The following is a 25,360-nucleotide window of genomic DNA, read 5'->3' as shown; positions in this document are numbered from 1 at the left end:
TTTCATTTGCCTCATATGCATGCGAAAGCTGGACAATGAATAAGGAAGACTGAGGAAGAATCGATGCCTTTCAGTTATGGTGTTGGTAAAGGATATCGAATATACCATGGATTGCCAGAAGAATGAACAAATGTCTTAGAAGAAGTATAGCCAGAATCCTTGGAAGTGAGGATGGCAAGACTTGGTCTTGTGTACTTTGGACGTGTTATCAGGAAGGAATGTCTCTGGAGAAGGACTTCCTGCCTGGTATCATGAATTGAATCGTGTCCTCCAAAAATATGTGTCAGCTTGCCCAGGCCATGATTCCCAGTATTGTGTGGTTACCCTCGATTTTGTGATCCGATGTAATTGTCCTTTGTGTTGTAAATCCTAATTTCTGCCTGCGGTTAATGAGGCAAGATTAGGTATGTTAAAGAGGATTAGGGTAGGATGCAACACCTTTACTCAGGTCACAGCCCTGATCTGACCTAAAGGGAGTTTCCCTGGGGTGTGGCCTGCATCACCTTTTATCTTACAAGAGAGAAATAGGCAGAAAGAGAGGGCCCTCATGCTACCAAGAAAATAGGGCCACAATAGCAGAGCACGTCCTTTGGACTCTAGATTTCTGTGTTAAGAAGCTTCTAGACCAGGGGAAAATTGATGACAAGGACATTCCCCGAGAACCAAAACAGAGAGAAAGCCTTCTCTGGGAGCTGGAGTCTGAATTTCACACTTCTAGCCTCCTAAACTGTGAAAGAATAAACTTGTTTGTTAAAGCCATCCACTTGTGGAGTTTCTGTTATAGCAGCACTAGGTAGAGGGTCAGCTAAAAACAGGAAGACCCTCAAGGAGATGGGTTGACACAGTGGCTGTGACAATGGGCTTAAACATAGCAATGATTGTGAGGATGGCGCAGGACCAGGCAGTGTTTCATTCTGTTGTACATACGGTCACTATGAGTCAGAACCAATGGCACCATACAACAAGGTCTCCTTGGGCAATGGTACCAAAAAGCCCATTGCCATCGAGTTGTCTTTGACTTATAGCGACCCCTATAGAACAGAGTAGAAAACTACCCCATTGGCTTCCAAGGCTATAAATCTTTGCAGAAATAGACTGCCACATCTTTCTCCAGGGGAGTGGGCTGGTGGGGTTGAATCGCTGACCTTTCGGTTAGTAGCAAAATGCATAACCACTGTGCCACCACGGCTCCTTGGGCAATGGTAGGGTCTCTGAAATCTCCTTGGGAACCAAAGAGAGAATGGATAGGGACCTCTTCCCACATCCCCAGAAGGGGCCCCCAGGAAAGAGCTGTTAACGGGATACTTTTGCATTGTTCAAAGCAGAGAAAATACAGGACACCTGTCCAAGGCTCCAATGGATGGGAACTGTGCAGAGTTGCTTCCATGGAGTTCAGGTAGCCCTGCGGTGGACTAACAGTGAAGAGACAGATCTAGGCTCTGCTGTTAAATTGCTGGGTGACCATGGGCAGCAAATGTTACCTGTTCCCTTTGATCCTCTGTCTTCCCATCTGTAAAATGGGTGGATGTGTTGGGTTAGGCTCTTTGAAGTTCTAGGACTTTCACCTACTGACCCAGTTAGGAGTAGCACGAGTGGGTTTTGGATACTGGAAGGAGAGTCTCTTTCAATAAACCTTTCAAACCTTGGAATGAATGGATCAAACTGCTGGAAGAATGAAAGTGCCGAAGATGCCAATCTGCTACAAGAGCCAGGCTTCCCAGGTCACAGGGGGAGGTCAAGCGGTCAAAGGTCGGGTTCCGGTCAAGCAGGAAAGAAACCGGAAGCCCCAGATCCCGTCCTGAGCCCTGGCCGTCAGCCGCGTGACTAAACCCCCGGAGGCGGAGCTTCGGCCACGGGAGGGGAGGAGTCTGGGGCCTCCCAATGGCAGCCCGGGTGTCCCTCCACTCCCAGCCAATCAGCGCCAGGAGACGGTAAAATTTAAACCCCCTCCCACCTCCTCCGCTGGGACCTGTCCCGAAAGCGTTTGTAGAAAGTGCGGCCGCTCGCCCCGCCTCCGGAGGCGGGGACAAAGGCGGGCTTTTCTCTGAGCTCGCCTATCACGGCGGCCAGTCTTCGGAGAGGCGGGTGGCAGCACCAATCAGTGCCAGCAGAGCTATCTCCGCCGAGCAGTTGGCTACAGTTGTTGCAACTTTTTTCGAAAGCTCCGTTTCCCGGGAGATCCCAGGCGGTGACAGAGCGGGACCATGGCTAGAGGTATTTGGCCAGGGCAGCGGCGCCCGGGCGCCGGGCGGGGTCGCGCTGGACCGGGGCTGGGAGGCCGAGCGGCGGCGGGATGCGCCCTCCTGCGGGCGGGACGGGCGGAGCGCGGGAGCGGGCGGGGGAGGGGCTGACGCGGAGCCCACCCCGCCCCGGCCCCTGGCCCCGCGCCCAGAAGCCCCTCCCACTGCCCTCCCGTGGTTTCCCCTCTCCAAAGACAGCGGATCCATATGTCAGAGCGCTTTGGAAACTGAAGCGCCCGGCGCCTCCGGGAAATAATTACTATTAATACAGAGGACGGGGTGAGACTTCGCCCACTTTGGGGATCTGTCTGGGTGGGAGAGGGGGTGACCCCAGAGACGAGGGCTCTTTCTGAGCGGCCAAGAGGGGGCTGCAGGTGCCAGAGCGGTAACCTACATTCTGGGGAGCGCCCTGAGTCAGCTCTGCGCGCCCGGGCGGGGGCCCGGCACAATCGCTGGCCCACTTTAGGGGAAGAGGGGTCCCTGGTACCTCCCGGAGCGGCCCTCGCCCCGTAGCTGGTCAGGACTCCCGTCCTCGGGAGATGCCTTGGGCCGGCTTGTGCAACCGCAGAAGGCGGTGTCCGTCCCGCAAGTCCTCTGCACACTTAGTTTGCTGCCAGGACAGTCAAACCCACGTTATGCGGCAAATTGATCTCCAACGGGGATCGTTTACAGCCACTGTGCCTCTTTTGTGCTAAAGGGGCAAAAACTGGAGCGGGAGGGTTGAGTAGAATTATTATTTTTGATAAGTTATGGTTTTACATTTTTCTCACAATGCCAAGACATCTCGTGTTCATAGGAATTTGAGTACAGTATGCTGGCTATAACAATGATAATGAATAAAACTGATTCATTGAAATATTTATTGGGCCCCTTTGTTTCTTGGTCCAGCATGCAGTTGCATCATTTATTTTCCCATCATCCCTTTAGGGGCTTTGGGGACAAAACTCCCCAGACGACTGACGAATAAATGAAGCATAGTGAAATTTAGGTTGAGGAGTTCAGAACCCAAGCCCCACAGAGCAAATGAAGACTAATAGTTTTCCTCAGAAAAGTGTAAAGCACCTAAGAGTATATTTAATAATATCTGACGAACTGTAATAAAGTTATGCTTCCCTGGTTCGTTTTCCCCATCACAGCAAAATCATTTCAACTGCCTATTTCAGGAGCCCTGGTGATGCAGTGGTTAAAGCACTCGACTGCTAACCGAAAGGTCAGCGGTTGGAAACCACCAGCTGCTCCACAGGAGAAAGATACGGCAGTCTGCTTCTCTAAAGATTTATAACCTTGGAAACCCTATAGCGTCGCTGAGTCAGAAATGACTCCATGGTAGTGGGTTTTCTGGAGGTTTTGGCATTAAAAAAAAAAAAGTTGTTTTAATTCATCTGTGGGGGAAAAGAACTAACCACTTTATCACTCAAATACTTAAAATATGAACAAATAATAATGATCATTGAGGGCACTTTACTGTAAAGAATTTTCAGTTAACCTTTACAAATTGTTATTGCCATTTTTCAGAGGTGGAAGCTTAAGTCCAGAGTCACTGCCCAGAATCTAGCCATGCTGTGTCATTGTTGCCCCACTCGTCCTCCTTTACTTAGCCAAAGCAAAGATCAGTGTTTTCCCAGCTTCAACCGTGACACGCCTACCAATCACCCTTCTTGCCATGTTATTTGGCCTGGAAATTAGAAGTTACTTGTTTCTTAGGCAGCATGACTCTGACAAACTATTAAATTGGGCATTTAGAATCATAAAGATTCAATCATTTCAAATACCTCAGATAAATGAGGGGTTAGTCTTTTTCTTCTCGAAAAGCGGAATTTATTCCTAACTTGCAGTTTACTCTGAGAGCCTCGCTGGGTCACATGAACAAAATGTTCACATCTAGGCATCTCCTCTCTGGTTTTGAAGTTTTATAAACATGCAAATATTTACAAGCTTGAATATATTAGTGTGAGGAGGATGAGCCTGTCTACTTCTGCTTTTTGCCATGTCTACTGTCACTGTCGAATGGCCCCCTAACTGGCCTCCCTCCTTTCACTTTTACCATTTCCAGTTCATTATCCCTCAGTGGTCCCCAAGAACACAGATTTTTACATGTGACCTTCCCTACTCCCTCCACCCCACCAGGCTTCCCCATTGCTCTTAGGATCAAGTCCACAGTCTTCACCATGGCCTACAGGCCCTACTGACCCTTCTGCCTCCATGTGCCCCATCTGTCTCTGTTAGGTTCACTGCTGGAACAAAGTAGCTATTTAATAAATGATTGTTGAATGAATGAATTGTACTTTAGTTTCTGAATTCGAGGAAAGCAATATATCTTCTTTATGGTTAGGTACCCTCACGTGGCAGAACCTGAGCCTCAATTTCCACATCTGTAAATTAGGACTAATAGTACCAGTTTTGTAAGTTGTTGGGAGGACTGAATCAAATTAAATCAAACAGCGCATTAGTACAGGGCTAACAGGTAGTAAGCATTTAATAAGGGTTAGCTATTAGAATTCTTGTTGAATTATATTTCTGGGGGATATTAAGAGTTTTCGTTTTATTTGTTGATCAGTGTGTTTGTTGATCAGTGTGTTTGTTATGTGCATGTAAACACCTCACATGCAGAGAAAGGAAGGACTGCTTTGAAATTTATACTGAATGATTCGTATTTACATCTTCCAGAAGCTGGAGCTGCAGAGACAAGGGGAATAGGTACTAGACTTATATTTTAATGTATCCCCAGCATTTGGGGGCTGAGATGCAGAGAAAGCTAAGGCCACGAGCGTATGGGAGGAGGTGATGTTAAAATACTATGTTACGTAGACAAGACGCTCTGTGTGGCTGTATCCTGCTTCAAAACCATGATTCCCATGGTAGTTTGGCATCAGTGCTCTGCTTTGCAGGTGTAGAAAATGCTGTTTCAGAGGGCTCCGGTAGCTGTCAGAGTGTCACTCTAGAATCCTCTTTAACCCTCTGGATGGCCTCCTGAGAATTCAAGTGTGGTGGGCTCTTTGGAGGCCATGGGCAGAGTTTCCTAGCCCCCTAGAGTCAGTGGTTGGGGTGGTGGTCGAAGGGTGGGGAGTGTCCCCAGGCCTGGTAGGAAGGATGAGAAAGCATGAGCTGACTTGGGAGGCACTGACCTATCCTTTAAACCTACTCAGTATTATCCCTTCTATGGGGAGGCAAGGTAGGGCGGCAGCTCTTAAAGGGAAAGGCCCTTTTTCCTAATCTGTGGGTGTTGGCAGGTGCCTAGGGAGGCTATGGAATTCTAGTTTCTTGGTTTTTACCCATGAGGACACAGAGGCCCAGAATGGGGGAGTGATTTGGCCGGGTCACAAAGACCTCCGGCATAAATGCAGGGAGAGAAACTCAGTCTCTGCCCCCAAGCCAGGACCCAGGCAGCAGGAGCCAACGGCCCAAGGTGTCTTGTTTGCATCTATGACTCTGCACAAATGCAGCAAATCTTTGGCCAAGGGCCCTCACACCGCAATGGCTGGAGCTCAGTGGCGCAGGCCAGGCTGGAATGCTGAGCCAGCCGCCAGAAAGCCTGGAATCCCTGTCTACCAGGACATTTTCTCATGGGGGCAGGAGAATCAAGTGACCTGCTAAACCCTTCCGCAACGGCATTTGCCCCTCCCAACCTCAATTCCCTCATCTTTAACGGAGCGGTAGTAGTTAGGTATGCAGGCTCTGGGGTCAGTTTGCCTGGTCTGGAAATCCATTTGGCCAAGCTCCTCGCTTTTCTGAGCCTCAGTCTCCCCATCTGTGGTGTCTACCTTCAGAGGGCCGTTGTGAGGCAAGGAGGTGGTAACTTAAGCACGAAAAGCAGGCAGCAAACTTGTGTTGGCAGCCAGCCTCTGGCTCTGTCTCCTCGGGGCCCTGGAGGGGTCAGGGCTGGGGAGCCAGACCCCCTGGGTGTGACGCTTGGCCCCATTACTTCTCAGAATCCCCATTTTAAAGGGCCATCCGAGGGACCTGAGGCCCCTGGGCTTTGGGGAGGGTCAAGTGCCTATACAAACACTCCGGGAGCACAGCTCTGGGCACATGGGGCGCGGGGGGGGGCGGCCCGCTCACCGCTGCCGCTGGCGCCTGGCACGGACCTCGTTCCCAAAACTGCGGCGGAGTGGGTGGAGGCGGAGCCGGGAGACCGGAGCTGGGCTGTCATTACTATGTGTCCCACCCCTGCTCCCGGAGTGGCTGGGGTGCGGCACGAGGGGCGCGCCCGAGCGGGGATTTGCTGCGGCCGGCCGCGCCCCGCCCTCCCTCCCGGCCCGGACACCGCCCCGCCACCCCCTCGGCCGGGCGCGGACGGCGGGCGGCGAGGACGCGCCCGCGTCTCTTGCCTGCGTCCTCCGAGCCGGCCGGCGGGTGCCGCGGCGCTGTGCCGGGCCTCCTCGCAGGCCATGGGGGAAGGGGGCGCCGTGGGGCGCCGCCGGCCCTTCCCCGGGGCGCCGCGGCGGCGCTGGTGGCGGCGGCAGCAGCAGCAGCAGCGGCAGCGCCAGCGTTGGTGGCCGGGCCGCGGCGGCGAGGGCGCGGGGCGCGCCGCCATGGGCCTGGCCGGGCTGCAGGTGGGTGTGTCGGGCCCGGCCGCGCGGGGGACGGGCGGCGCGCGGGGCCCGGCCGGGCCGGGCGGCGGGAGGTCGGCTCGGGCCCCGGCCCGGCCCCCGGCCCCCGAGCGGCGCGCGCGGCCCACCACCGCCGGGCCCTCGGAACATGGCTGCGGCGGAACCGCCCGGCCCGCGCGGCCCCGCTCCCCGCGCCGCCGCGCCCTGAGCGCCCCCTCCCCCGCTTCCCCCGGGTCCCCCTCTCCAGGCAGGAAGATGTCCAAGCCCCGCGCGGTGGAGGCGGCGGCGGCGGCGGCGGTGGCAGCGACGGCCCCGGGCCCGGAGATGGTGGAGCGGAGGGGCCCGGGGAGGCCCCGCACCGACGGGGTAAGCAGGCACCTCCCCGTACTCACTCCCAGCGCCGAGCGCCCCGCCAGACCGCCCGCCGGGACTGGGCCGCGAGCACGTGGGTGCCCCCTGGGATCCCCTGCGCGCCCTGGGCGGGGCGCCCGGCCCTGGCAGCTTCCCTTTCTGCCGCCTGTCGGGTAGCGGCGTTCTCAGGGCTCCGCCATGAGCCTGGCCCCTGGGCCGCGGCGGCATTTGACCTGGAAAAAAGTTTGACTGTCTTTATGCCATCTCCACACCCCACAACCCAGCATCCCCGGAGGTGGTTTCCCTCCCAGGGTATGCGGCCCCTGCCCGAGGCTCTCAGGGAGGTGGTGGCCACGCCAGCTGGGCGTTTCATGGTTCCCAAGTTCTTCCGAAAGGCTCTGGCATTGTTTCTGGGGACGCCTTCCTCCTGTCTGGAGCTTACTCAGCAGAGAGGCCCCACCCCCAGAGACTCCAGTGGTGACCTGCACCGCCCCACTGGACTGCCCACTCTTTTATTAACGCCAAGGTGTGGTTTGCAGTAGGGTGACCGCCCCAAGTGCGCTGGCGGGAGGCTCTCTTTCCTTAGCCTCCTCCCCCCCTAGTCACTCAGAAAATTCCCCAACCGCAGTCCTGGGAGGCTGCCTGGTGGCACAGTGATTTGACAGGGGCGGGCTTGGGCACACAGAAGGCTCAGGCCATACTGACAGGCCGCGCCAGCTGGCCTGGGGACCAAGAAGTGGTTGGCTGGCTGAGACAGGGGGAGTTAACTCCTACACACAGCCCCGCCCTTCAGACTCCTAGTTTGTTTGCCCTGGTTAATCGTGGCCACCCTGTTGCTGGTAGGTTGTCTCCTGCCTATACACCCTTGTGTACAGCTGGTTCTCTGGTTGGTCACTCGTACCCTGAATGACTAGAGTTAGAGACCACACATGTCCAAGGAACGCTTGACCTGGGCCTGTGGGATTCTAACTCTTCCAGTGCTCTATCGAGACTGGGGGCAGCATCCCTGGTAGTACAGGTTTCAAAAGGTGATGATGACGTCTGTTTTTGTCGTTTGTGTGCTGATTTCTCCTCCCTTCCTCCTCTTCCCTTAAAAGCTATGGGATTGTTATCTTTTTCAAGCCTCTTTCAGAATTCATATTTGTCTTTTTAGGAGAATGTGTTTACCGGGCAGTCGAAGATCTATACCTACATGAGCCCGAACAAATGCTCTGGAATGCGTTCCCCTCTTCAGGAAGAGAACTCAGTTGCACATCACGAAGTCAAATGCCAGGGGAAATCATTAGCTGGAACCTACCGGAAACGAGAGGGTAAGCCGCTGACACGTCCCTTTCTGACTACAGGTGATCATGGTAGTATACATCGGAAACCCTGGTGGCGCAGTGGTTAAGTGCTATAGCTGCTAATCAAAAGGTTGGCAGTTGGAATCCACCAAGGCTCCTTGGACACTCTGTGGGGCAGTTCTACCCTGTCCTATAGGGTTGTTGTGAGTCGGAATCTATTCCATGGCAACGGGTTTGGGGTTTTTTTTTTTTTTGTGGTAGTGCACATGGTTTATGCATTCGGCTGCTAACTGAAAGGTTGGCGGTTTGAATCTACCCAGAGGTGCCTCGGAAGTAAGGCCTGGCAATCCACTTCTGAAAAATCAGACACCGAAGACCCTGTGGAGGTTAGTTCTACTCTGACACACATGGGGTCACCATGAGTTGCAGTAGACTTGGCAGCAACTGGTTTAGTTATATATCCAAGATCTTTCTGTTTGAACCATGTTCTGTCCCAGAAACACAAATATGGGGAAAGAGTGATCTGTCCCAGGGCATGTCCCTGTTGATTCTCCCTGCTTTCACAAGAGTTAGCATATCCTGCAAGCTCAAATGTCTTGGCGGGTTGCAAAAGTAATGCACCTGACCCTCAGTTAAGCAAGTTTAGAAGTGCAGAAATAATGAGCCTAGGTTCTGCAAAGCCAGGCAATTGTAGTCCTAGCTAACATGATGTGTGACCATGGGGAAGGAATTCCCTTCCCTGTTAGAAGCTGGCCTTGACCCCAGTTCTAAAGGTTCTTTCCGCTCAAGTGTTCAGTGCCCCTCTCTGACACCACATACTCTGTGCTGAGATTTGGAGTTAAAATTTTAAGTTAGAAAATGTATGGCTGTTGGAATTCTGCCTGGCCCCAGTAACACAGGTTGAAACTTCTTAGAAATCTTGCTTTAATCTCAGTCTTCCGTTGTAAAGTTGCCGTGGGGAGGTGACCTTTCCCAACTCACCGTGCTCCTTTCTTAATAATATCTCAGCTTAGAGAAACAGAACCTCTGGTTGCCAGCAAGTCCATGAAAGGAAGCCTTGTATCATTATATTCATTTACAGAGAATTAACAGTGATGATCATCTACCCCAACCTCCCTCCGGGGCCAGATCTGAGAACGGGTGGAGAAGCTCTGAATCAGGGGCAGGAGACAGCCCTTGGCTTGATTTTCTCAGAGCACAGGGTGATATTTCATTCTGTCTTCAAAAGACTTGGGTTCAAATCCTAGCTCTGCCACTTAAAAGTAGGGGGCTCTGGTCAAGTTACAGAGTCCCTGGGTGGTGTCAAAGGTTTACGTGCTTGGCTGCGAACTGAAAGGTTGGCGGTTTGAGTCCACCGAGAAGTGCACTGGTGGAAAGGCCTGGTGATTTACTTCTGAAAAACCAGCCATTGAAAACCCTGTGGAGCACAGTTATGTTCTGACACAAATGGGGTTGCTTTGAGTTGGGGTCGGCTCAGTGGCAGCTGATAAAAACAGGGCGAGTTGCTGCTCTTTTCTGAGCCTCCCTCCTCTTCTCAGAGTTGGGAGAGGGAGGAGGCCTACCTTGCAGGGAGACTGAGAGCAGTTAAAGCTTGGAGGTAGAAGGGCTCTGTGAAGTGTCCTGTAACTGGGCTGATCTTCCTGGGCAGGGAGCTCCACATCCTGCTCACCTTTGTACCTGCAGCTCGTAGCATAACACCTGGCACGCAGAGACTAGGGAGGGGGCTGTCTGTGAATGGCACTCAGCCAGGCTTATGTCCTCTTTGGAGCAGGGCAGAATATAAAAGGTTTCAAGTGGTGATCAGGTGCCTAAGTTAGCTCACAAATGTATTTTGCTCATGTTGTTAGTTGCCATCGAGTTTTTACCAACTTGTGGGGACCCAGTGTGTGCAGAGTAGAACTGTGCACCATAGGGTTTTTTCAAGGCTCTGACCTTTCAGAAGCAGACCACCAGGCCTGTCTCCCGAGGCACCTCTGGGTGGGTTTGAATTGCCAACTTTTCAGCTAGTAGCTGAGTGATTACCCATTTGTGCCACCCAGGGTTACTAAATGCCAACTATTAGAATTCAGGGTCAGATGTACTTTGGAGGTGACTCCAAGGGCCAGGCTCCTGTCCATGAGTCTCAGCTTTCTGCTGTGACACAGACTGACATGAAGGATGACATTCACGGGCACCACACACTCCAGGGTGGCCTCTCATCCCTTTGGTTTCACACAAGAAAACATGCAAGGGAGTGAGAATGGTCTAAAAAGTGTTTCCAGTTATTTATTTTTTTATTGAGGTATATAATTCACATAATATAAAATTCCTCATTTTGAAGTGTACGAATTCAGTAGATCTTAGTATATTCACACAGGTGCATAACCATCACCACTATACAGTTACCGAACATTTTCATCACCCCAAAAGGAACACCCCGTACCTATCAACAGTCACTCTCCATTCCCCCATCTTCCGTTCATCCCCCGGCAGCCACTAGTCTACTCTCTGCCCCTATGGATTTGCCTGTTCTGGATGTCTCATATAAATGGGCTCATATGCCAGGAGGCCGTTTGTGTCTGGCCTGCCTCACTGAGCAGAATGTTTCCATGAGTCAGAACTTCATTCCTGTTTATGGCTGAATTAGATTCCACTGTGTGGCTAGACTGCATTTTGGTCGCCCATTCATCCACCGGTAGACGTTAGACTTGTTTCCACCTTTTGGGTGTTGAGAGTAATGCCGCTCTGACCGGCCCTGCTCAGGTTTTTGCGTGGACACGTGTTTTTATATCTCTTGGGAACCTACCTAGGAGCAGAATTACTGGGTCATGTGGTGACTATGTTTAGCCTTTTGAGGAGCTGGCCGACTATTTACCAGAGCGGCTGTACCGTTTTACATTTTCATCCACAATGTGTTATTTATTTTTCAAAAAAGTAAATTCTTTAAAAAGAAATGGCATATTCACCCACACTGACACTTTGCAACTATTTTTAGTAACACACCATTCCTGCTGCCCTGCTGCACCTCACAACACACCCAGCTCTGAGAACCACTGTGAGCGCTGGGCCTCAACCGCATTACCAGAGGGAACTTTCTTCCCCAGCTATGTGTTGGGGAAGAGGCTCTGCTCTCTCCCTGTTCTCCAGCCAGCACCCTTGTCAGGCCTCTTTAGGAATGGAGCTTCCTTCTGGGGTCTGCAGCCCAGTTCCTGAGTGCTCTGGCTGGAGGTCTCAGGCCAGCAGCATAGTCTACGGTGCTTCTGCTTCAAGCCTTTCTCCCACTTCAAGACACAGAGCCCCAGATCCTCTACCCAGTGTCTTGGTCAAAAATGAGAGTTAGGCGTGTCTCCCGTGACAGCCACAGTGGGCACCAGGCGAGATGACTGGGGGTACTGCTGCCTTACACCCTAGGACCTCCTCTTCTTCTCAATGCCTGTCTTAGAATGTGCCAACTGTCCAGACATTGGACAACAGAGTACAGAGTCAGCCCATGTCTTTCCCACTCTCCGCCCACAGAGAAGAGAAACACTGGGAATGCAATCCGAAGCCCCGTGAAGTCTGAGGAGCAAAAGATCAAAGATGCCAGGAGAGGCCCCCTGGCCCCTTTTCCAAACCAAAAATCTGAAGCAGCAGAACCTCCAAAAACTCCAGCCTCGTCTGGTGATGCTACCAATGCAGCCATTGCCAAGCCAACCCTGAAGAAGCCCATCAAGGGCAAACAGGCCCCACGGAAAAAGTAAGTGACTCCCGGAGCCGTCCTCGTGCAGAGCAGGGTGGTTCTTCGAGCTGAGGGAAGCCTGCTCAGGGGTGTCATCACCACCCATGCCATTATTTGTCAGCATCTCAATCTTGCCTGGGTCCCGAGTGTAAGAGCCTCCCCCCCACCGAGAGTGGGCAGCCTGCCTGTGACACTGTCTGAGGTTCCTGGGGGCAGGTGAGCCTACGCCACCGTCAGGCCCCAGGGGACAGAGGTATTTAGGTGACATTGTCTTTTCAGAGCTTCCTACTAAGGAGCAGTGAGCCTCGGAGGTGCAGGCATGGTTTTCCATATTAATACTTGTTTTCTCTTCTTCCTCCTCACTCCAGAGCTCAAGGAAAAACGCAACAGAATCGCAAACTCACGGATTTCTACCCTGTCCGAAGGAGCTCCAGGAAAAGCAAAGCCGAGCTGCAGGTAAAGTCCCAGGGATTTCTTTTTTTAACATTTTATTGTGTTTTTGGTGAATGTTTAGATAGCAAATTAGGTTTCTATTTAACAATTTTCTGTACATAGTGTTCAGTGACACTGGCTACGTTTTCCACAATGTGTCAACATTCTCATTATTTCTGTTTTGTTTGTCCTGTGTCCGTTAATGTATCTTCCCTTTCCCCTCCCTTAGCTTCTAATCTTTGTTTTAGAGTAAATGTCATTATTTAAAGGAGCATGGTACTCATGGATGATACTGTTTATTTCATGAGCCAATCTTTTATTTGTCTTCAGTTCCACGTTTAAAACGTATATCAGGGGCTCCTCTAGTCTGTACCAGTAAGTCTGGCGTTTTTTTGGGAATTTGAGTTTTGTTCCACCTTTTTCTCCCATTCTATCCAGGACCATCTATTGTGTCACTGGTCAGCATGGTCAGTAGTGGTAGCCAGGCACCATCTAGTTTTTCTGTTCTCAGGCTAGATGAGACTGTGGCTCATGTGGGAGTCACATGGTTTTAATTCTAGCTCTTGGAGGGGCAGGGTGGCCCAGTGGGCATGCTTGGCAGGTGAGACCCCAACTGTGTTTGTGTCATCCTGGGGCAAGTCCCTTTGCCTCTCTGGCCTTGGTTTTCTCCCCCAGGCTAGTGAGAATCATCATAAGGCTTGCTCTGCTTGCCTGACAGGGTCACCGTGAGCTCCTCTGTGAAGGAGCTCTGTAACCTGTAGCCTGTTCCATGGCAAGTCAGGTGTTACTAGAAGGTGGCTGTTTCAGGACTCATTGGCAGGTCCAGATAGAGCCTGGGAAGTCCTAGTTATTGCAGAGACTTATCTTGTCTGCTCTCTGGAGGATTTTGTGTTATGTCTCGTGAGGGAAAGAGCGTGGCTTGGGAGCCAGACCAGCCTGGATTCAGATCTCAGCCCTGCCGCTTACAGGTTGCAGAACCTCGGGCAAGTTACTGAGCTAGCAACCTGTGCCCCGGCTTCACTAGCTGTAAGATGGGGACAGTGCGGGTTGGTTGGGGATGAAATGCATTAATGCAGGCAGACCACTTAGAACAATGCCTGGTACATGGTAAGCACCACTTAGCTCTTGTCACCATTGCTTCCCCAGTGTTGTCACTGACCAAGGCTCACCTGTGCTTTCCTACCCAGCTACTATCCCAGGAACACGTAGAACTGAGTGAAAAATATAGACAGGAAGGCGAGCTGGGCTGTGCCGGCCGCCTCCTGCCATGTTTGTGGAGGGCTGAGCTATGCAGTAGTCAGTCAGTATTGATGCAACGAGGTGTGGTGCCAGCCTTGGTGCTAAGGCAGGTGGTGGGGTGTGGCCCTGGCCCTGCAGCCCTCCCATGCAGGGGCTTCTGGGTCAGCCCCTCTACTCCCCCACCCCCAGAGCAGTCTCAGGCCTCAAGAGCAGTGCTAATGACTGCTTCCCCCACAAAAAGTTGGGGGACCCCTGCTTTGCACGCTTGAGTGTTTCAACCCTCACGTAGACTCCTCCCACAGTTTTAAGTCCGCTGGTATAGATACAGAGGTCTAGTATTCTCTCTTCTTTTAATTGATGAGGCTTCATTTACAAAACTAAAAAGCAGTCCTTCTTTTCCTCCTCCTCCTCCCCTGGAAAGAAGTTTTGGATGTATTTGCCTGGAAAGGCGATGTCTTTCGGCCAAGAACAAGCTGTTATAAAATGTTTGCCTGCAGTGGGAGGCTGTGCTAGGTCATCTTAAAGGCGACATGGCAGAAGGGCGAGGCGAGCAGCAGGCCGAGGAGCCCGGGAAGCCTCCCACCACAGTGCCCACAGAGGGAACGCTGTGGGCTTGGTGAGGGTGCTTGTGGGGTTCTGGGTCCAAGGGCAGCTGAGTATGCCTTTTTCATTTAAAAAGAAAAAAACGAGGCTTGTCTATTCAGAGGCATGGGGGCTGCAGTATGGTGCGGTATGGTGCCGTGTGCTCGGTCTTGCAGCAGACAAGCAGAAGGGAACACACGCTTGCTCCCCAGAGCTCAGTCTGTAGGCACTTAAAACTCTCCCCGTCACAGGGACAAGGAGCCTGTTGCGAGGGAGAGCCATATGGCACCCGTCACCATTTGTGGACTTCACTGAGTGAATAGCGTGATGAAGGGGTTGCTGGTCAGGATGACAAGGGGGTGGTTAGTCAGATGAGGGGGTTGTTGATTGGGTGACAGGGGGCTGTTGGTCAGATGAGGGGTTGTTGGTTGGGTGCACGGGGTTGTTGGTCAGATGGGGGTTGTTGGTCAGATGGGGAGTTATCGGTTAGGTGACAGAGGGGGTTGTTGATCCGATAGGGTTGTTGGTCGGGAGACGGGGTTGTTGGTCAAGTGGGGGGTTGTTGGTCAGATGGGGAGTTGCTGGTTGGGTGACGGGGTTGTTGATCAGCTGGGGAGTTGTTGGTCAGGCCACAGAGGTGGCTGTTGGCCAGATGGGGGGGTTGTTCGGTGGATGAGGAGGTTGTTGGTAGGACGAGAGGGTTGTTGGTTGGGTGATGACGGCGTTCGTTGTCAGGGTGTGGATTTTGCTGGCTGCATAGGTACACTCCAAGGGTGGGGCCACTGGGCCTCATCTGAAGGGTGCGCTTAGTGCTGACCTGACTGCCCTTCTGGGCTGGCAGAAACTGGGCCTGGGCTGGGGGCCAAGGTGGGGCAGGGCATAAGAGAAGGGTGTGGGTAGCCAGGGGTGAAACTGAAATTAAAAGCTTCGCAGACACCACATTAAGTCTGAAGACAGGGTGGGTGGGGTAGGTTCAGGTCCTGAGCAAGATAGTGGAAACAGGGCCATAGGATTTAAACCCAGGGTGGGCTTTGGAGAGGTACCCTGAACCCCAGGAGCTTCAGTGGGGTGGCCACTGGCCTCGGGCAGGGGCTGCGCCTGTGGCAGTACCCTGGTTTCTTCATCCTCGCTCAGCTCCAGAGCTCGGATGTCTCAGATGTGTCCCTCCTTCCCCAGCACAGACCCTGCTTGCCTCCCACACACGCTGCCTCCTGGCCGCCCTGTGGGCTGCTGCCTGAATTCTCCTTAGGGAACCAGAGTTGCCCGCCCAAATCCCCAGAGCCTCCAGAATGAAACCTAAGCTCCTTGGCTCTGCCTTCAGGGTGGCCGGGCCGGGCCGGGCCCAGCAGCTCATCCTCTCCATGCATAGCAGGCCCCGAAGGGCAGTGCCCACCTACCGACCCTCACACTCACATGCTTTCCCAGCCTGCCTACTTCTCCACATCACTCTGCACAGTTGGCAATTAACTAGTTATTCCACAAGGTGTTTCTGTGGGTTTTGTGTATGTGTGTTGTTGTTGCTTTGAGCACTCACTGTGTGCCAGACACTGTTCTAGGCCAGAAGTGTCCACAGGAAACAAGATCAGACTCCCACATGCTTGCAACTTACATTCAAGTAGGGGAGATTAACAACAAAAGATGACCAAGCAGAAGATAATTTCAGACAGTGATGCTATGTTAATTTTTAAAAACAGGGTAATTTGATAGCGTGGCCAGGCTAAAGCTGCTTTAGGCACAATAGTCAGAGAAAATCTCTCTAAGGAGGTGGCCTGTGAGGAGAGAGGAAGCAAACCATGTACGTGGTTGGGGGAAGGGCGTTCCAGGAAGAGCAACTGGCACGTGCAAATGTCCTGAGGCAGAAGTAAGCTTGACTTTTTGGAAGAGCCAGCCAGTGTGGCTGGGGTGTGGGAGCAAGGGCACGGGTGGGAGAAGACGCAGGGAGAGGTGGGGTCCAGCCCCTGCAGAGCTTCAAAGGCCACCCTCAGGAGGTTGGATTTTATCCCAGTGACAGTGGGAAGCTAGTGGGAAGCCTTTTGGTTTTTGTATTTAAATAAACTTTGTATTTGGAAATAACGTCAGATTTACAGGAAAGTTGCAAAAAGTGCAGAGTTTCTGTAGACCCCTCACCCAGCTTCCTTCATTGTTAACGTCTTAACGTTATCACCATGTTTATTTTTGTCAAAAGTAAGTAACCGGCACTGTCACCTTACTATCTCGTAAACTTACTGGGACGTGACATGATCTCTTTACATTTTTAAAAGTCCCCCCCCCCCGCCCCAGCTGCTGTATGGAAAACAGACTGGGGCGAGGGGCCCAGTGGAAGCCAGGGGACCCCAAGGCGGCTGCTTCAGGTGTCCAGCAAGAGCAGGGGTGGCCCAGCAGAGGGCCTGGAGAGCAGCAGGTGGCTTTGGGCAAAACGAATGGCATGCTCATTGGCTGTCTCCGTAGGGTCCATAAGCCCATCCTGGAGGTCGCAGGGACCTGGCCTTGCCCACCGCTGTGTCTCTAGCACCTATCATGGTATCTGACCCACTGCAGGCATCTCACAGATAGGTGTGGACAGAGTGATCAGGAAGTCTCGAGTGGCCACAGGCTGGTTCTGCTGACTCTGGTGGTGTCCTGGCAGTCAGACGTGGGGAGGGGGTGAGCTCAGCAGTGGGTGGAGGGCCGCCTGGTTTGCATGAGGGCCGTGCTGAGGAGCCATGCTGGTTTGGGGCCTCTGTATGTCTTGGTACAGTTCCATTTTGCTCCCTAGTGTCCTGTGCTTCCAACCAAGCAGTGGCACTGAGTCAGGGATGGAGGTAGTAACAGGAAGCTGTGGCCTGAAGGAACAGAGAGACTGGGGGTGCCCACTCCTCCCAGGCCCTCTGTGCAGGGCTGTGCCAACGCTACCAGGTGGAAGGCCCTCTTTCATCCATGGCGGTGACTCCCCAGGGATGTATACATCTATAGCAGCTGGCCCGTGGCAGGGACACAGAGCTTACATGCCCCATCTACAGGGGGCAGCCTCTAGTCAGCCCCAGCCAATTCAGTACCAAGTCAGATTCCTGGTTTTTAGATGTCGACAATCTAAATATTTTTCAAAAGCCCCTATGGGCCAAGGAAACCCTGGTGGTATAGTGGTTAAGAGCTACGGCTGCTAACCAAAAGGTCAGCAGTTGACTCTACCAGGTGTTCCTTGGAAACTCAATTCTACTCTGTCATATAGGGTCACTATGAGTCAGAATTGACTTGACAGCAATGGGTTTGGTTTGGTTTTTATGGGCCAAACAAAACATGCCCATAAGTCAAAATCTGCCCTCGAGACATCACTGCAGCCCTCCTGGTCCATGTGAACCCCAGGTGACAGATTGTCCACGACAGGTGGGAGACGGGGAAAAGGAGGGGGACCTGCGGGCTCTGGCATCCTTTGGGGACCAATGTCATGGAGGCCTACTGTGACCCACTGTACCCCCCCAAGGGTCCCTCAGTGGGGCCGGGTGCTCGGCCTCAAAGGCCAGGGTCCGGGGGTGCTACACTCCCCAGAATCGGCCCAGGAGAGGGTGCTGACACTGCCTTTTTTACCTTTCCACCCAGTCTGAAGAGAGGAAAAGAATCGACGAGTTGATTGAAAGTGGAAAGGAAGAAGGAATGAAGGTAAGGGGCTGCAGGTGCCTACTGCATTTTGGGCCATGGCTGCAAGCCAAAACCTTCCCTGGTTCCAGCCCGTGGCTAAGAGTGGCTGCCATGTTGCTTTAACCCTTCAATGGCCACTGACTTGTCAGATTCTGTCAGGTTTTCTGGGTGCCAAATACTAAAACTATTGTTGAGGAAACATGAAGAAAACATAAATGAAAACCGTTTTTGAAATTGAGGCACAATACAAATAACATAAAACGTATCGTTTAAAACATTTTAAAATATACAATTCAGTAGTATTAAGTACCCTTACCCCTATCTAGTTCCAGAACTTTCTGATCCCCCCAAACAGAAATCCCATACCCATTAAGCAGTCACTCCCCACTCCCACACCCCCCCAGCTCCTGACAGCTTGTAATTTGCTGTCTGTCTATAAATCTGCCTATTCCAGACATCACATGTAAACACAGTCATAAGATACGTACCCTTTTGTGTCTGACTTCCTTCACTTAGCCTAATGTCTGGGGAAACTTTTTAAAAGGATAAGCTATGAAATTTTTCCTAAACTATGTTTTTCTTGGCAATGGCAAACCAAAAAGCCAAACTTGTGGCCGTCGAGTCGATTCTGACTCATGGCAATGACAGTGTCCAGGAAATTTGCCTTTCCCTTGGAACACTTCAAACGCATTTGGTTGGCACAAGAGAAGGGAGTAATTCCCCACATTGATGGCCACATGGGTCTGGATTGGGACCCCCGGATCAGAAAGCTTCAAATTTCCAACCACCATCTAGGGTGATCTGAACATAAGTCCTGAACCCCACAAGCGACCACCCTCCTCAGCTCCATTTATAACGGAGTAAGGAGAAACACAGGAGGGTGAATTGTAGTAAGGGGGAAACTCGGAACGCTGGGTCCTACTATCCCCTCCCAGAGAGGCAGGTGCCTAAACTGATGGATCATGTACGTGAATTTGAGTGCCCCCCGCACCACTTCCTTGTGTGACCTTGGACATGTGGCTCTGCTTTTCTCAGCCTCACTCTCCTCATCTGCAAAATAGGTCAGCACCCACCTAGCAGATTTCCTGAGGATCCGATGTAATTAATGCTTTGCCAAATAGCATGAGGGAACTTTCTGAAGTGATAAAAGTATCCTAAAGCTGGGCCGTGGTGATGGCTGCACAACAGTATACAGTTACTGAAACCCACTGAACTGTGCACTTAAAACGAGCGAATATTATTGCACATCCCAGTAAAGCCATTAAAATAAAGCAGGGCAAGCCCTGGGAAGCCAGGAAGCGGGCCGTGCATGGCAGAATCTCTTGCTGTTATTAACCAGCCCCCTCTCTCATCCTCTCCCGGCAGATCGATCTCATCGACGGCAAAGGCAGGGGAGTGATCGCCACCAAGCAGTTCTTGCGGGGCGAGTTTGTGGTGGAGTACCACGGAGACCTCATCGAGATCACCGACGCCAAGAAGCGTGAGGCGCTGTATGCCCAGGACCCCTCCACGGGCTGCTACATGTACTATTTCCAGTATCTGAGCAAAACCTACTGGTAAGTCTGCTAACACTTTTGAATGGCTCTTTCTCCTTCTGGCAAAAAGAAAGGACAGGCTGTGGAGCCCAAGAGCCCCTGACAGCATCCTGACCCCAAGGGAGGGTCCGTGCTTTGTGTCAGTTGAGTTCTTGCTTAGATCATATTACCTTTTTCCAAAGCTCTTCCCATTTGTAATATTTGGAATTGGAGCTGTTCTGGGTGTCATCTCATCTGACGAGAAGCAGAAGTCACGTGAAAACCTGTCTGGCGACTCATCTGGCCTTTCCCTCTTCAGGGCATTTGGTCCCAGCCGCTTAGGAAATTGCCACCCGCTCCTTTCTGCACACAGCCAGAGTAGCTGATGAGTTTTTTTTTTCAATTATGCTTTAAATGAAAGTTTACAAATCAAGTCAGAGTCTCATACAAAAATTTATAGACACCTGACTATATACTCCTAATTGCTCTCCCACTAATGAGACAGCACACTCCTGCCCTCCTCTCTCTCTTCGTGTCCATTCAGCCAGCTTCTGACCCCCTCTGCCCTCTATCTCCCCTCCAGACAGGAGCTGCCCACAGAGTCTCCTGTGTCTACTTGATCCAAAAAGCTCACTCCTCACCAGTATCATTGTCTATCCCATAGTCCAGTCCAATCCCTGTCTGAAGACTTGGCAGAGTAGCTGATTTTTGTTCATTTGTTTTGTAAAACTCTAAAGTTGCCTGGAGTCCCTGGGTGGTGCAAATAGTTAATGTGCTCAGCTGCTAACCAAAAAAGGTTGGCAGTTCAAGTCCGCCCCGAGGTGCCTCAGAAACAAGGTCTTGTGAAAAATCAGCCATTGAAAACCCTATGGAGCACAGTTCTGCTCTGTCCCTGCCTGTTGAGTCGCTGTGAGTCGGACTGGACTAGAAGGCAACTGTTTTTTGTTTTTTTTAACAGTTGCCTCACAGGGCTCCATAAAGAGCCTTTTGCATTCCCACCCCTGCCAAAAACACCCCATCCGGAGCCTCTCCAGGCTCCTAGAAATATTTTTTGGGTTTGAACTGCTCTCCCAAAAATGCGGTTATAAATCAACACTGTCCCAGACTCGAGAGCACACCTGGCACATGCCTCTCCCTGGGTTCCAAAGCCTCTTCACCCATGCAATCCTCTGCGGCCCCCTCTCCCCCGCAGTGTGGACGCCACTCGAGAGACGAACCGCCTGGGGAGACTGATCAATCACAGCAAGTGTGGGAACTGCCAGACCAAACTGCACGACATTGACGGCGTGCCTCACCTCATCCTCATCGCGTCCCGCGACATTGCGGCCGGGGAGGAGCTCCTGTATGACTATGGGGACCGCAGCAAGGCCTCCATCGAAGCCTACCCGTGGCTGAAGCATTAACCCTCCCTGGCCCCCTTCACTGGACAAAGTGCCCTCAAAGGGAATCTTTTTTTTTTTTTTTTTAAACACACTTAAATCTTAGTGGATGACTTCAGATGTTTTTAAAAAAGTATATTAAGATGCCTTTTCACTGTAGTATTTAAATATCTGTTACAGGTTTCCAAGGTGGGCTTGAACAGATGGCCTTATATTACCAAAACTTTTATATTCGAGTTGTTTTTGTACCTTTTTTGCATACAAGTCGAACGTTTGTGCTTCCCGTGCATGCGGTCCAAGACTCGGCACAGGTTTTAGAGGAAAAAGGCAAACGTGGACTAGGAAGCTGGGCGGTTCTCCTGCCTCCAACCGAAGAGCCAGGACTTTCTCCCCCCTCTGCACCCCTGACGTCGGAGGACGGGTGGACGCAGGAAGACGCCACCTCCCGACGGCCCGGATGGGATGTCTCCAAGCTCTTGTTCTCCCAGCGTCTCCACAGGCGCGCGTTGAAGTGTATGAATATTTTTTAAAAAGGTTGTGCAGTAAGCTAGTCTTCCCCTCTGCTTTCTTGAAAGCTTACTGTCCCCGCGGCCCATGGACCCGGGCCGGCGGGTATTTACTCTTCCTCAGGATGCTGCTTTTCTTGGCACCTGGAAGCATCAGGTCAGGTAATCAGACTCGATGTGGGCGGGGAGGAGCTCGCCTCCTCCTGCCAGAGCAGGTTTCCGCAAACTGGGTTAACTCTTTCTAGAAATGTGAACACTGAATTTATTTTAAAAAATAATAAAAATCATAAAAACAAAAAAAAATTAAAAAAAAGACAAAACCACAGAAAACAACTTACATGTATATAGGTCTTGAAATGAGTGGCGTTACAGCATTTTGCTTTTAGTTTTTTTTTTTTTTTTTTTTTGGTAGGAGAGATTTGAGATGGTACTCTAATCAAAAATAAAGTTTTGTAGTGGGACCAGAAATTACTTACCCATTACTCCCGCCCACCCACCCTACCACGCCCCCACCTGATTCTGCTGGGTTGAAAGTTCCAGACCTGCTGCCAAGGCCTTCTGTATGTCAGACCGCTTGGTGGCCCTCCTGCAAAGCAGCAGCCATGAATGGACGTGTGAGCCTACCAGCCCAGAAATGCAGGACCCTCCTGCCACGACCGCTGCTGCCGCCAGCCTCAGAGACAGGTCCCCAGGTGTGCACAGCAGCAGGTGTGGCCCAGGGATCAAGGATCAGGCAAAAGTCTTCACCTTGACTGTGATGGCAGAAGGGACAGGTGGCTTCCTCCTCTCTCTGTATGGGGATCTGATCCTCTCACTGTTGACCTTTAGCCAGGGGGCCGGGGCCCGGAGCCATGACCTGGGGTCCCCCGCCTGCCCTGGTCCCAGGTAAATGTGAATGGAGACAGGTATGAGCGCCTGTCTTCATCCTTGATGACCCCAGGCCTCACGACGGTGCTACCTAAGAAAGTCTTCCCCGCCACCCCACACCTGCACGGTCAGCGAATCGGAGGAGGATCCCACGGTAGTGTGTAAATGTAAGATGAAACGTCTTTGGTATACCTGTTTGTGGCTTAGCTTTGTATTTTAAGGAAAGGAAATAAACTTGAAAATTATTTGTCATCATAAAAACGAAACAAAATTAAAATATTTATTACCAGGCAAGGTCTCCTCCTGTGTGTCATTCTGTTCTTACAAAACTGACGTAGAAAAATGTCGAGGTGGATTTTCCTGTTTTATTTATTTTACAACAGGGTTACACTCCAGCGTGAATCTAAGTTTTGGTTCATGTCCTCCTAGGAAGCCAGCAAATCTTGCTTCTGTGATTTTAAGTGTGTTCCTCAATTTGTTCATCTGTATAATGGGGGTGTGAGAGTGGTTGTGAGGATTAAAAGTTCATACCTGTTGAGACCACAGAAGAATGCCTGGTGCATTGTGAGCAGCTGTAAATTTAAGCCAGGATAATCGCTATTACTGTTTCTAATCTACTGGACTTGATTCTGCGATCAGCATCGCAGAGTCACCACCATGCTACCTTTGCTGGGAATCCATCCTGCAACCTGCACCTGTCCTGGCCACACACCCCGCCATCTGCCCCAGGCTGCCCCTTCCTTCCCTCACTCCCTGCGCTCTTGCACTTGGGGCAGGTTAGAACTGTGGGTGGAGCCCTTACTTTGGAGTTAAAGAGACCCAGTTCCCGCATCAGCTTTAAGGCTTGTCAGCCATGTGGTCTCAGACAAATGGCTGCACTCTGAAATGTGTCCATCTGATGGGATGAGTATCTGCATACCTGCCTGGTGGACAGGTGTCCTGAGGATTCAGTCGTCATGTGTCATTACATCCTCACCTTGGAGGGGACAGTGTAGCCTGGTGGCTGAGGACTCAGGCCCTGGAACGTTGTCGGCTCCCAAACCCCTTCAGCGGTGTCACTTTGGGCAAGTTACTTAACCTCCCTTTGTATCAGTTTCCTCTTCTAACACATGAGACAGTACTTATCAGGGTGACTGTGAGGACTAATGCGTTAACACATAAAAAGCACTCCTTGTACAGCCTTGCTTGTAGACCCCTCGGTAACCAGTGTTGGCTATTACTGTCATTATTATAAAAAAACTTGGGTCTTTTCTATCATTTCACTGTTCCTAAGTGTCTCCAAGCTCTGATACTTGGTCGTTGGTTTGTTTTGGCGGGGGGCAGGGTTTGGGAGACAGTCGCTACAGCAGCCACCCCTTGTGCCTTCTGAGGCCTGGCTTAAAACCAGACTTCAAAGCCTATTCCTCCCGTGCTGGGTTTGCAGTAGGTGCCTCGCTCTGCTGTGAGTGATGTCTACCAACCCCCAGCTCTGTTGTCTGTTGTCAGGCAGGCCCTATCTCTAGGAGATACGCTCCCAGGACGTCCTTACCAGCACTCCCACGCCCAGCGTTTCATTTCACCCAGAGTTGCTCTCTGAGCATTTTTTAAAAATAATATTGTGTTTTTGGTGAAGGTTTACACAGCAGTTTAGGTTCCCATTCAACAATTTCTACGTAAGTTGTTCACTGACATCGGTTACATCCTTTACAATGTGTGGACATCCTCATTTCTATTCTGGTTGTTCTGTTTCCATTAATCTAGCCTCCTTGCCCCCTTACACTCTCATCTTTGTTTTAAATTATTTGTTGACTGTTTGGTCTCATATAGATGATTTTTTAAAGAAGCACAGTACTCATGGGTGATATTTTTTAATCCAATTTGTTGTTTAGTTACAAGGAGACCTCAGGTTAGTTTCGGTTCAAGGTTTGATGAGTATCTCAGGGCAGTCATCTTGGGGAGTCCTCCAGTCTCAACCAGTCCAGTAGGTCTGGGTTTTTTTGTTTTAAGAATTTGAGATTCAGGTCCACATTTTTTTCCCATTCTATCAGTGTCCATCTCTGAGCATTTTAGCTGTAACCTTTCTGAGTCCGAGGGTACCAGGGCCATCTTAACCTGACATTTCTGAGTGGGTCCTCTCGCCATATCTGTCCCCATAAGGGAGCAAGAGGCAGGCAAGCAGTTATAAAGGCTGATCGCCAAGTCCAGAAACAGGTGATATCAGTTGACGACAATACTACGTCTGTCTTAACACTTGACGGCCACCCGCAGATGGCGAACCTGAGGCAGGAATGGCTCAGGTGTAGAGAGGTCTGCTGCCATAGTCGGGCTCCAGGATATAAGACAGGGCTGGTGCCTTGGAGGGTCAAGACCAGACCTGGATTCCAAACCAGTCCCAGGAGCTGACCTTCCCGCTTCCAGATCTCTATTCTGTAATCTCGCTGCCCCTTGGTACCGTTCATGTGTATACTTCTCAAGTTGGACCACACAGCTCTGTTTCCCAAGTTGGCTCTCACCTCCAAGGTGCAGAAACTCTTTTTCCCTTCTTGTGAGAGAGTAACATCCAACAGGGTTGCAAGGTCCTCCAGGATTATAGAAATAAGACCCCTGTCTAATGACCCTGTCAGGGGTTTGGGCCTACACTTGTCAACACTGCTGACCTTTCCTGGCAGGCAGACCGGTTAAAACCTGGATTCTGGAGTTTGTATCTGGGCTCAAGTCCTGTTTCTACCACATTTTAACCTGGGAAGCTTTAGCAAGTCCCTTAACCCTGTGCGTTAGTTTCCTTGTGGGTATAATGGAAACCCACCTCATAGGGTTATACCCGCCTCATAGGGTTATAGTGAGACAGTATGTATAAGGTGCTTAAAATGGCACTTGGCAAGGTAAGCAGGAAAGCGTTGTCATGATTACCATTATTTTCACAAATAACGCATCCCAGTAAATCACGTGCCCACACACATAAAACGTATAGCGTGCTTAGGAAAATGACGCGCGACTGTAAGGCACTTTAACCTTTTTGAGTCTCGGTTGCCGAGTCTATACACTGGGGATTAGTACCAGTCCCCGTGCCACTGAGTTGTTATGAAGAATAAATGAGGAAGTGCACAGAGCAGGCGTGAAACATTC

The 25,360-nt window shown here is 51.3% G+C and overlaps 1 protein-coding gene across 3 annotated transcripts; it reads left to right on the top strand.

Annotated features, from left to right (window-relative positions):
- The first annotated feature begins 1,998 nt into the window (after window positions 1–1,998).
- On the top strand, window positions 1,999–21,795 carry KMT5A (lysine methyltransferase 5A). Of its 3 annotated transcripts, XM_064272106.1 has the most exons (8): window positions 2,190–2,214; window positions 7,038–7,156; window positions 8,295–8,451; window positions 11,920–12,139; window positions 12,490–12,577; window positions 17,951–18,010; window positions 19,355–19,545; window positions 20,696–21,795. In XM_064272106.1, the coding sequence occupies exons 1-8, from the start codon at window positions 2,205–2,207 to the stop codon at window positions 20,904–20,906; spliced, it is 1,056 nt and encodes a 351-aa protein (XP_064128176.1). In that variant the 5' UTR covers window positions 2,190–2,204; the 3' UTR covers window positions 20,907–21,795. The 3 variants fall into 3 exon arrangements, with proteins under 3 accessions (XP_064128177.1, XP_064128176.1, XP_064128175.1); XM_064272107.1 differs by lacking the exon at window positions 7,038–7,156 and having other exon boundaries at window positions 1,999–2,214; XM_064272105.1 differs by lacking the exons at window positions 2,190–2,214; window positions 7,038–7,156 and adding an exon at window positions 6,737–6,793.
- The last annotated feature ends 3,565 nt before the right edge of the window (window positions 21,796–25,360 follow it).

Source organism: Loxodonta africana, chromosome 19 (assembly GCF_030014295.1).
Source record: "Loxodonta africana isolate mLoxAfr1 chromosome 19, mLoxAfr1.hap2, whole genome shotgun sequence".
Lineage (NCBI taxonomy): Eukaryota > Metazoa > Chordata > Mammalia > Proboscidea > Elephantidae > Loxodonta > Loxodonta africana.
This window is presented reverse-complemented; position numbering and strand designations above follow the sequence as displayed.

Bases quoted from the DNA above. Each gene is read 5' to 3' on its own strand.
- KMT5A (XM_064272106.1), top strand. The intron at 7,157-8,294 runs GTAAGCAGGCAC...TTGTCTTTTTAG, and splicing joins GGAGGCCCCGCACCGACGGG to GAGAATGTGTTTACCGGGCA. The intron at 19,546-20,695 runs GTAAGTCTGCTA...TCTCCCCCGCAG, and splicing joins TATCTGAGCAAAACCTACTG to TGTGGACGCCACTCGAGAGA.